Source organism: Protopterus annectens, chromosome 4.part1 (genome assembly GCF_019279795.1).
Source record: "Protopterus annectens isolate FY-2018-M chromosome 4.part1, PAN1.0, whole genome shotgun sequence".
Lineage (NCBI taxonomy): Eukaryota > Metazoa > Chordata > Ceratodontiformes > Protopteridae > Protopterus > Protopterus annectens.
The window spans coordinates 818,898,050-818,910,264 of NC_056734.1; the positions used below are offsets into that span (position 1 = coordinate 818,898,050).

General features: G+C 40.6%; 1 protein-coding gene across 2 annotated transcripts in view; it reads right to left on the reverse strand.

Moving 5' to 3' along the window:
• The window catches only part of INPP5D (inositol polyphosphate-5-phosphatase D), a 1,064,128-nt gene that overhangs the window by 304,936 nt on the left and 746,977 nt on the right, over nucleotides 1-12,215 (reverse strand). For both annotated transcript variants that reach the window (XM_044070586.1, XM_044070585.1), the window contains exons 17-18: nucleotides 8,049-8,137; nucleotides 7,829-7,910 (exon numbers count right to left, since the gene is read on the reverse strand). In XM_044070586.1, the coding sequence (XP_043926521.1) occupies nucleotides 7,829-7,910; nucleotides 8,049-8,137 (171 nt within the window). The remainder of the gene's footprint in view (nucleotides 1-7,828; nucleotides 7,911-8,048; nucleotides 8,138-12,215) is intronic.

Sequence of the window (12,215 nt, forward strand, 5' to 3'; positions counted from 1 at the left end):
TAGTGGGAAGGGAGGAAATGCATACAGAAGTCCCCGGGGCCAAACTTGAACTAGAGCGTCTCTGCTGGGCTGACCTGGTAGAGGGAATAGGGTGAAATAATCTCTGCACTTGCTGTTTTGGGGAGTAGCAAAAAGGTCGCAGCAAGGCTGACCCCACTTGAGAAAAATTTCTCTCACAACAGAGTCTTTCAGAGACCACTCGTGAGGCATGAGGATAGCTCTGCTCAACTTGTCCGCGATTTGATTGGACTTCCCGGGGATGTGCATTGCTATCAGAAACCGCTGAGAGGAAATCGCCCATTGCCACAGTCTGAGTGTTTCTTGACACAGGGGGTAGGACCTGGTTCCGCCTTGTTTGTTGATATACCACACTACAGACATATTGTCCGTCTGGATTGCTATCGTTCCCAAGGGAAGAGAGTCTTGAAGGGCTTGCAACGCTAAAAGCACTGCTCTCATCTCTAGAACATTTATGTGCAAGTGGCATTTGTGTGGTTGCCATGTGCCCTGGACAGTTCTGCCCTGATAATGCCCCCCCCACCCGATCAGGGAGGCGTCCGTTGTCAGAGTAGCAACCGGAGGGGAAGGGACAAAGGGTCTTCCCAATAAGAGCTGAGGAGAAGACATCCACCACAGAAGATGATTCCTGCATGTCTGCGTAATCATAATGGCGTGGGACATCGGAAGTTGCTGGTATGACCATTGCGTGAAGAGCATCCATTGAAGGATTCTCATGTGGAACCTGGCTAATGGAAGCAGAGGTATGGCAGCCACCATAATCCCCAGCACTTTCAGAACTAATCTGGCTTTGATTCTGTTGCTGCTGAAGAGGAGCGAGACCAGTTTGTGTATGTCTGTTATTCTCTGATCTGTTAGTCTCGCAGACATGTTGACTGTGTCTAGATTTGCGCCTATGAAGGTAATAGTACGACAAGGCGACAAAACAGACTTTTCGCAATTTATTGAAATGCCTAAATTTTGACAAATGCGAAAGGTGTAGTCCCTGGCCACTAGAAGAAGATGCTTGGTGGGAGCTGTGAGGAGCCAGTCGTCCAAATATGGAAACACCTGGAATCCTTGACGTCTCAGGTGATAAGCTACCACTGCCATGCATTTGGTAAACACCCGGGGGGCAGTGGTGAGACCAAAGGGCAGGGCCCTGAATTGAAAATTACTGGTTCCCAGCCTGAAGCGGAGGAATCTTCTGGAGCATCTGTTCATTTTTATGTGATAGTACGCATCCTGAAGGTCTATAGAGCACATCCAGTTTCCCTTTCCCAAAAGGGGAAGGATGGACTGCAGCGTGACCATCCGAAATCTTGTTTTCTTGACTGACTTGTTCAAGATACTGAGATCCAAAATTGGTCTCCAGTCCCTGTTTTCTTTGGAACTAAAAGAACCTGGAGTAGATTCCGGATCCTTGCTGGTCTGCTGGAACTGGCTGAATTGCTCTTTTTGCAAGCAGCTTTGAAATTTCCAAAGCTGCAAGATCCCTTTGAGTGGTGGAACATCTGGAAGGGATTTTTTGATTGGTTTGGAATGCGAGAAGGGAATGGAATAGCCTTCGGAAATGATGGACTGTACCCATTTGTCTTGAGTCAGGGATAGCCAGGCTTCTGGGTACAGTGACAATCTTCCCCCGACTGCCTCCGAAGGTGGGCAGTCGGGCAACACCTCAGGGATGCTGAAAGGGCTTATCAGAGAAGACTTCTCGATTGTCCTGGTTCTGCGGACCCCCCCTGCCTCTAGGGCGACGTCTACCATTGTTGTTCCCCCCTCTGCCTCTGGCGGGGAACCGACTCTGTGCGTCAGGCGAAGTCCCTTGAGATTGTTTGCGGAACCACATTTTCCCACTTTTCTGGCCTTTGGGGTAAGGCCTAGAAGGAGTAGAAAACGGACTGACGGCAGAAAGAGTCTTGCCATCTGTCTCGCACCTAGTCAAGGTTTCTTTCACTTGAGGACCAAAAAGAGATGATCCATCAAACGGGGAATTAGTGAAAGACGTTTTAAAGGGGTCCGCAAAGTTGAATAGCTGCATCCAGGCATGCCTGCGTAAGGCCACACCTGTCCCTGCGGCCCTGCTCGCTCCATCAGCCGCATAAGAAAGGAGGCGCATGGAGGAGTTAGCTATGGAGTTCAGGGTAGCCAGCTGAGTGTTCATCTTGTCTTGAAAACCCGCAGCCGTAGGATCCTTCAACATGTCACTCGCTTCTTTGATCAAGTCTCTTTGAAGACGAGTAAAATGGCATAGGTAGTTCAGTGAACGCATAGCAAAGGTCGCTGACGAGAACATCCGCTTCCCGTACCTGTCCATAGACCTAGATTCTTTGTTAGGGGGATGAACAGGCACTGAAGGATCAGCTAGTTCCTTCTTGGTGGCAGCAGCTACCACCATAGCATCCACAGAAACACCTTTTGTGAGAAATTGCTTGTCAGTTGGTGCTGTTATAAATTTGGAGGGTCTCCTGGGGGTAGGGTCCACTGAATCAGGAGCCGTCCAGGCCTTCTTTGCAACCACCTGCATGAGGGGATCAAAGGGGACACCCAGGAGGTGGAAGAGCGAGAGCCAACGCCTCAAGATACACAGATTCATCCTCCGAAGGGTTGAGGGCTGACCAATTTCCCTTCTGTTTCAGGATCTCTAGAATGTCTGCGAAAGAGACATCTTCAGAAGGGGAACGTGGGAACCCTCGAATCCTCTAAATCTGTGTCAGAGGTGACAGACTCAGGTGAGTCTATGTGCTTCCTCTTACACTTTCTCTTCCTAGGGGGCTCCCCTGCCAATTCAGGAGAGGCCTCGGAAGAGGATGAGATCCCCACAGGGGATTCTTGAGGAGCTTGCTCTCTGCGGTCTGGGATGAGGGAGTGAGTCGACATAACCAAAGGCACCGAAGAGGGAGGGGCGGACGGAGCCGACTGTGGAGTCAAACAAGGTTCCAACACACTCCGCATGACCTCGAATGCACCCCTGTCCGGCAGAGCCAGAGGTCCCCGCTCCGAGAAGCTGAGAACCTCTCTCGGCACCGACAGAGATGGCTCCGAGGCCGATGTCGGAGCCGAACTCACCAGCGCCGAAGCACCGAGAGGGAGAGCGGGGTTGGACAAGGGTCCGATGCCACTCACCCCCTCGGAACCGACGAGGGAAGCCCGGCGCCGAGATTCTTCAAAAGAAGAAATCGGAGCCGACGACGGAGCCGAAGACAAATGTATCGGCTCCGATGCTACCACAGTCTCGGTCCCGAGACGCCCCGGCTCCGAGCTCAAAGGAGTCGGAGGAGGAATATTTATTGGAACAAGTTGAGGCATCGACTGATGAGTCGGACTCTGGAGCATTTGGGCCAATGCCTTGGACTTCAAAAGTCTACTCACTACCCTCTGGAGGTCGTGATCTGAGAGCCTCGATGACCTGGAGGAGTGAGATCTATGGCTCCGTTCAGACAGCAGGGGAGACGCTGGAGCCGAATGAACGGAGCCAAGGGACGGTGACCTCGATCTCTTTCTAGATGTCGGCTCTGATGGTCTGATCGGAGCCGACCCAGGAATCTCTAATGCCTCGGCTCCGGCCGGAGCCGAGGAAACCACGGATACTGCAGTCAAAGACTCATCGGCTCCAACCGGAGCCGATGAAGCAGTAGGCTTCGAAGCTTTAGGCCTCGACTCTGAAGCTGGAGCCGAGGTCTTAGAAGCCTTAGAAGGTTTCCCCGATGACACAGAAAGGGAACCTTCAGGCTTGATTAAACCCCTCAAAATGAGTTTATTTTTTCTCTCCTGCAGGACTCTAGGGCTGAAGCCATGGCATACAGCACAAGAGTCCTGCAGGTGTAAAGGTCCCAGGCAATACACACAAGAAGTGTGACCGTCTGTCAGAGACATTTTCTGACAGCACGAGTCACACTTCTTGAAGCCTGAGACCTTTGTATCCTTGGACATATTCAAGGAACCGAAGTGTAATCACACAGAAAACACACACACACAGATTACACTGATAGGGTTCAAAGGGAATTATTTAAACTAAAGGTAAGTTAAAATAAAACTCCCTAATCAAACACATACACACCCTAAGGATAGGGAGGAAGGGCCCGAAGGCCTTAGGAAAAGAACTATAAGTTCTTTGGAAAAAAAGGGGGCTGAATAAAAGGTAGAAGGGATAATAAGTCCACTACACTATGGGGAAAGAAAAATACACTAAGCTAGCCTAAGTCTAAAGAATTTAAACTAGTCTAACTTTCACTAACCTGGAGCCGGTAGAAAACACACCTCGATCGCTGTAGCGGCAAACGAGATCTGGGATAACTCACGCCTAGCATTGTGGGATATAAGGGGAGCCTCGAGCCGGTGGAACCAACTCTCGAGCTTTTAGAGTGGCCGAGTCGGAGCCGAGGTCGGCTCCAAACCCATCCAGCAAGAATGAAGGCGAGATAGACAACTTAACATTCATACATTATATAACTGTGTGTGTGTGTGTTTTGTTTTTTGTTTTTTTTTTTTGGCTGTTGCTTAGTTATTTGAGAGACCACAAGCTGTAATGCTTATTCTTATAATTAGCTCCTTCCAAGCATGTTTATACAGTCCATAGACTTTAAATTATGAGACCCTTCTAGTTTGTTATTTGTTGTAAGTATATTTCCATCCTTACTTACACACATATCAGTACTTCAAGCATAGGCAACAATGCCCATCCGGTTTTGCCAGAATACCATTCACTAGTTCATGTGGTGTGTTTCCAGGCTGTTCTTAAAATATCCAAACCAATATTTGTCCTGTTCCATTTTACCAGCCTGTTCCATGCAGTGGCCACTCTGCCAGTGAACCACTCAACACACCTTCCATTCCCACAGATATTTCCGTGAAGGAAATCTGATGACTCTCCAGCACTTCCCAGCAACCCAAAACATCCCTAGAATCAGCTATCCCCATATGCCCAACACGTCCGATCAAGCTCACTTCCAAGACCACTGCAAAGGGCACTGCACAAGATCAAATGCTCTTAGTCTTTCACAATAACTCAGACTTCCACTCTTATGTAAGTCCTTAATGTGTTTGGACCAAAATACATTTTAAATATAAACTAGCACTTGCTATTTTTTTTTTTTTATCAAGAATCAACTTAATGAGCTAAACGAAGTGTTGGGAGACCATCAATATGTGTACATGTGGTTTAAAACAGCCTTTTTATTATATATATATATATATATATATATATATATATATATATATATATATATGTGTGTATATATATGTGTGTATATATATATATATATATATATATATATATATATATATATATACATACATATATATATATATATATATATATATATATATATATATATTTTTTTTTTAAACCAAAAACGTCATTGCTGAAAATCATCTTGGGGGCTCCTCAGAGCTGTTAAGCATTATCGTTACTTTGTCACTTTGTCTCCATTACCATAGCAACCTGGGAGTGTCTGTTTCTGTTAGTGTGTCTGTGTACTACATACCAGAGGCTCGCGATACAGCTGAAACAAATCTTAATTTCATTGCAACTTCAAGCCTAAATTCCATCCCTTTCAGCAAGGCAGCAGCCAGGAAAAGAACGGAGAGCAAACAGAGAAAAAAAAAAACTTCCCAACAAGCCGCCATAACAAGGGATAACACATTCTTCCAGCCTTCCCACCTCTCACTCAGCAGATGTATAAACAAACTATTCTCTTCCAAAATATCCCAAATCACAGTTTTATCCCACCCCCTTCCCCTGGATCCAGGCTAAAACACAAAATGTCTCTTCCTAACACACAAGAATCAGTAAACCTCGATCACAAGCCGCAACCCACAGCTTCCCGGAGATGAAAACGGTAACATACAACAGCTGCCAGACACAGCTGTATCACACACACCATGTCAGGCGTAATCAAACAGCACTCGAAGCTATGATACCTGCCATAATTGATAGTAACTATGTTCAGACAGAATAATAATGGCATTTGTACTAGCTGCCAGACATGGCTGTATCCACGCACACCATATCAGGATTGATCAAACAGCACTCGAAGCTATGATACCTCCCATAATTGATATTAACTATGTTTAGACAGAATAATAATGACATTTGTACTAGCTGCCAGACACAGCTGCATCCAATCACACCTTATCAGGACTGATCAAACAGCACTCATAGCTGTGATACCTGCTGTAATTGATATTAACTATATTTAGACGGAATAATGATGACATTTATACTAAGAGCTTGCTACTATTATTTAACCAGGATATACATGGCATTTCTAAATCATACTTTAACTGAAGAAGGCATTAGTCTCCATGACAGCATTTTTTTTCAAAACACTCTGCTGTTACTGCTATTATACATGATGTTAATTTGTTACATTTGAGTCTGAACTCTGATGAATGGTACCTTGTTGTATTAGTTAATTAATTACTTAAATTATTATAAATAAAATCAATGAAAAATGAACAAGATAAGTATTCATTGAGTTCAAGTAGGGGAATAAAAACTTCTATGTTTGTATTATATGCTGCTTTGTTTGGCTTATGTATAATGTAAATAGTAACCCATCTTGACCTACCTTTGTGAAGAATTATTGGACTCTGAACATTCTGAATAAATCATTACTGTTTCTCAGTTGTTTAAGAAACCCTCTTTTTAAAAAAATAAATAAAAACAGATGACAAGTGATGCACCATAATCAGTTGATACTTTGAGAGATGTAGTTGTAAGAGTTATTTTTTTGGGACAGCTATCTTGGAATCATTTTTTTTTTTTGTTTTTTTTTTAAATAATCAGTCCAAGGATTTGTTTCTTTTATTCTTTTAAGAGTAGGGGCCATCCATTCCATTTCTTCTGGGATAGACACTATGTTGTTGTTTTTGATTAATATAGTAGCTTCTTCTAAGTCCTTAAAGGTTCTCATCTCATTGGCAAAAAGTATTTTTATCTTGGCTGGAAAGGCCAGCTGTGCTTTAATGTTGTTTTGTTTCAACAGTTTTATTATTGGCCAGACTTTTTTCCTTTGTGCTAGTATTCTAGAAGAATAATCATTGTCAAACCTTATCAGGCTTTGATTGTATTTTAAGGGTGATTTTCTCCAAGCAGATTTTAATATTAGTTCCTTGTCCATAAATGGAAGAAATTTTATAACTATGGATGTAGGTGGAGTATTTGTTGAGTTAGAAGCGGGTTTTCTCAGTTCTCTATGCACCCTTTAAATTCCAAATGAAAGTCCCTCTTTTAAGTCTAAAAATTCAGGAATCCAGGTTGTTAAGAATGAAATAATGTCTTCACCTTAATGTTTTCAGGCAGACCAAAGATCCTTATGTTGTTTCTCCTCTCTCTGTTTTCTAAGTCATCTATTTTGTTAAGCAGCTATGTATTCTGTTTAAGCAGAAATTCATTTTGGAATTCTTCCTCTTTAAGTCTCCCTTCAATGTCATTTAGGGAAGTCTCTATATTTGTTATTTTTGTATGGTGTTGCCATAATAGTTCCTTAAGAGTATCAATCTGAGTTTGGAAATGGAGAACATTCTTTTATAGTTATAGGCCCTGGTTTGATGCTGTGCTCACAAGTTATAACCAGATCCCTAAACAGATTGGCCAGAATACATCATGCATGCTCATGAACATCAAACAAACTGGCATATTCCCTACAGACAACTCTTGTTAAGCACTTTTCTTTATCTTGTTATTAAGAATTACATTTTGGGATATCTTTGCTTCTTATTTATACCCTGCTTCAATACAGTTAAGTGAAATTTCTCCAAGGTAATCCCTTATGTGAGATATGCATTCTTTTTAAATAAAACTTTATGTTTTTTAGTGCAGACTTACCATAGGACTGACAGTGAACGTGGCTCTCCGGATAAGACTTCCACAGAACTCTGTCACACCATGATGGCAAATTGTATTTCATCTGTAAACAAGAATGAAAATAAAACAGTCTTATTATCAACGACTCCTGACTAACTGTTATGTTTGGGAGACTACCTGAGTCAGCATCTCCCAGCCTTGCAGCAGCAGGTAGCTAAAGATGTTGTGCAGCAATACTCACCCCAGTAGCTTTCTGTTTGGTGTAGGCGTACCTCTCTCTAGTGTTCCTCTCAAACCGATATGTTGGTGCAAATGCAATTTCTTCCTCATCTGAAATACAAACCACCGCTTGAGACACTAGTATTGTTCAACAGAATTTGTATTTATTTATTTTTTATGTATTTACTTTTTGCTGACAGGGCTAACCCTGCATGGCAAAGCCCATTTTCAGAGACCCAGGGAAAAATAAAGCAATATAAAGATATAAACTTGAGAAATACATTAACCTACAATGTAAAATCAAAGCAAAAGGATTCTGTGTTGTATACAGTATATAATACAATAGATAAATTATAAAAGGTGAAAAAGTTATTCAGTATTGCACATTGAATATAATGTATCTTACAGTAAATACCGTATATACACACCTGTATATAATAACAGCAAGTGGCAAAATAAAAGTGTAAGGTGCATATTTGTTTTGACAATAGTTTACTGAATAAATAAAACATAAAGAATGCAACAAGGATAAAATGCAGACAGTTTTGTAATTACTATGCTCAATGACGTTATAGGAGATGCAATAAAACAGGCAGAGAAAAGAAAAAGTAGTAAAATATACATTAACTGGAAATGAAAGAAGCAGCAAAGAATACAAGGAGGGCTTAAGGTGAGGTGGAATTATTAACAGGTTGGCATGATATACAAGATACAGGAAATCTATTAAAATGAAATGAAGGAAACAAGAATGAGTTAAGATAAATGTCCAAGGTGAGGTGCACAATAACAGCAGATATATGAAAAGGTACTAGAAGAAGATGCGGAGAGGTACCGCATCACCGAGAAATGTGAGTTCAAGGGAGACAGTATGTATGAGGATGGTGAGGGTAAACTGAAAAAAATGATATATATATATATATATATATATTACATGATGATTATATGGAAAAATAAGAAAACTGTATCGAGAGGAAACACAGGAAGAATCCTTGTGCGTGAAGTGGTATGGAAAATAATGGTTGAGACAAATAGAGAAGGCAAACATGTGAAAGATACTGTTCATAAATGGTAAGAATATATTATTATTATATAACAAGAAATAAAAACAGCAACACAATAGACTTCTTTAGTTAGATCAGATCACATTTTTGGCAAATTAATACGGCAATGTGGTAAGATTTGCAAAGTCTTTTCAAGGTGGCAGGATTATTGATTATCCAAAATTAAGTAAGTTCCAGTCCCTTGCAAGACAGAAGCTAGGGGCTCTGCCTGCAATTGTAGTATCATTTTCATGACTTATAATAACATTTGCTGGTGGATATAAGAGCCCTATAACATCTTTACACCTGCAACAATGAGTTGAAGGCTAAACACTGATTTTTATATACTTGTTTACTGGCAAGTTTCTAGTTGAAGATTGTAGGTTGTACAGTGAATTTTACTATCTTATAATATGTTGGTTCTAACTTCTGGTGGATATTTTATTTAACTTTTCAATCATATTAAATCCATAGAAGAGTTTTTGCATAAGAAGTGTGGCAGCTCTAGTGATTCCTGTAGATGGAGATAACTGTTTACATGATTCCATAATGAGTTTCAGGCTTCCTATTTATGTCTTTTACTATGTTTTTCAGACGTTCGCCAAATGAGATTTTATTGTCAGTTGTAAAGCCTAAGTATTTCTAGTGTTCTTCAGTTTCAGTCTCTATATGGTTTATTTGAATATGTTTGTCATAAGTAGCAAAATCATAAATCATGCACTGATTTCAACAAATAGGGATCTTTATAAATTACTGTTTTAAGCAGAAATGTTATCAACAGGATTTGTTGGGTTTCCTATTGAAATATTGGTACTCGAAATGCTGAATGTCTGCCAAGCCGAAAAAAAGACAGACAACAAAGAAGTGAGTTTCGAAAATCATTCTTCTCCTTTAAACTTCTTTTTGCAGGGGGGGCAAGCCCCCACTGCACCACCCATGTGGGGGGCAAGCCCCCTGAACTTATATATACACACACACACCAACTCTGAGATTGCCATACCTCAAGGAAAATGTAATAGTCTGAGAAATGGCATCTTGGACTTAGTATTTGTAAGCCGTTCTTTCTGCCATTCAGTCTCTGCATTTTAGGACTCACTCCTAGCAGGCCCCGACATTTCAAATGGTTACCGGAGTGTTCAGGCAATCAACATTCTGTATTAACAGAACACAAGCATTGCAGCAAGAATGAGACACTATAGGGAACATTCTGAACAACCCACAAAGGTGAAAAGTAATCTCTGTGTAATGTCTTCATCTGAATGCATCTATTCCTTATAGAAAAAATGATTGTGTCGCATTAAGTATATTAATGGCCTAGATGTTGATTATTTTTGTACCTTCTCATGCATGTGTTTGTGTGTGTGTACAAATATATATCTATATATACACACAGAAATTATATATATATATATATACATACATATATACATATATATATATATATATATATATATATATATATATATATATATATATATGTATATATATATATATATATATATATATATATATATATATATATATATATATATATATATATATATATATATATATATATATATACATATATATATATATATGGATTCCATACACTATATCGAAGATTCACTACTTTGAAATAGTGTACAGAATACACACTGCAGCAAAAGTGCACTTAATCAAAAGTGCACTTACACGAAGTTCAGTACAACGAATGGGCATTGTACTGAACTTCCGTGCAGTACTCACAGACCTTAGGGTTAGGGCATGGGTCATGGTAAGGGGATACCTGTAGGGCTATCCCCTTACCATGACCCGTGCCCTAACCCTAAGGTCCATGATGACTGCAGCACAGTGAAGGATATAGCAATGTCCTCCACTATGGTGCAATAGTCATGAACCTTAGGGTTAGGGCATGGGTTAGGGTAAGGGGATAGCTTTACTAATTATCCCCTTACCCTAAACCATACCCTAACCCTAAGGTCCGTGAGTACTGCACCATAGTGAAGGACATAGCTTGTTTTTTGATGTCCTCCACTGTGCTGCGGTACTTTCGGTGAAGTGCACTTTCGCGGAAGTTCACTTTCGTTAAAGTGAACTTTCGCATAAGTGAGGCTTCCTATTACAAGTTCGAAGTTGTGAATTTTCGTTCTTGTAATAGGAATCCATATATATATATATATATATATATATATATATATATATATATATATATATATGTGTGTGTGTGTGTGTGTGTGTGTGTGTGTGTGTGTGTGTGTGTGTGTGTGTGTATGTGTGTGTGTGTGGGTCTACTTCTACTCACTGAAATAACAGTTCTTCAAATCTCAAACAGCCGACTCTACTTCAGCAAACTTCCATTCTATCGAAAGCATGGAGTACAGAACTTCGTTCCCCGGGAAATGAACCACTTGTCCACCAGGGTGAACTTTCTGCTTTTTCTCAGTATAGTGCGATCTTGGAGTTGGTATATTTAGTTAGAGGGGGTGTGGGGTTGAAGCCCCCACTTGGGTGGGTTTAATTTCTTTCCATTCAGTTTTTTCCCTAGTGGACAAGTGGTTCGTTTCCTAGGGAAAGGAGTTCAGTAGTCCATGTTTTCGGTTGAATGGAAGTTCGCTGAAGTGGAGTTTGGAATTCGAACAAGTGTAATTTTGGTGAGTAAAAGTAGACCTTTGTATATCTATATATATATATATATATATATATATATATATATATATATATATATATATATAAAGCATAACCTTCCATTGAAAATGAAAATGTAGATCCAACACTGATTGAATTTTAATTGTCAGAAAATAAAAATGGCGTCAAAGGCTCAAAAATACAGTAAATCGCAATGCTTTATGCATGAGGGCAAACACCCCTACACCCCCATGTGGGTCTGTACCCCTTTATCCCCTGCAAAGTTATGTATATCAACTCAGAGATCATGCTACAGATGTCATTGAAAAAATATCAGTAAATTTTGCTTTTTCACTAATTGTTTAAATTATAAATCAATGAAAAGTACTGCATAGTATATATGGTAGTGCGCACACACACACACACACACACACACACACACACACACACACACACACACATGGTCGCATGCACACACAGAGTTTAATTTCAACAAATGTTTAGGTTTTTCACATACGTTGATGTGAATGGACCCCATTTGT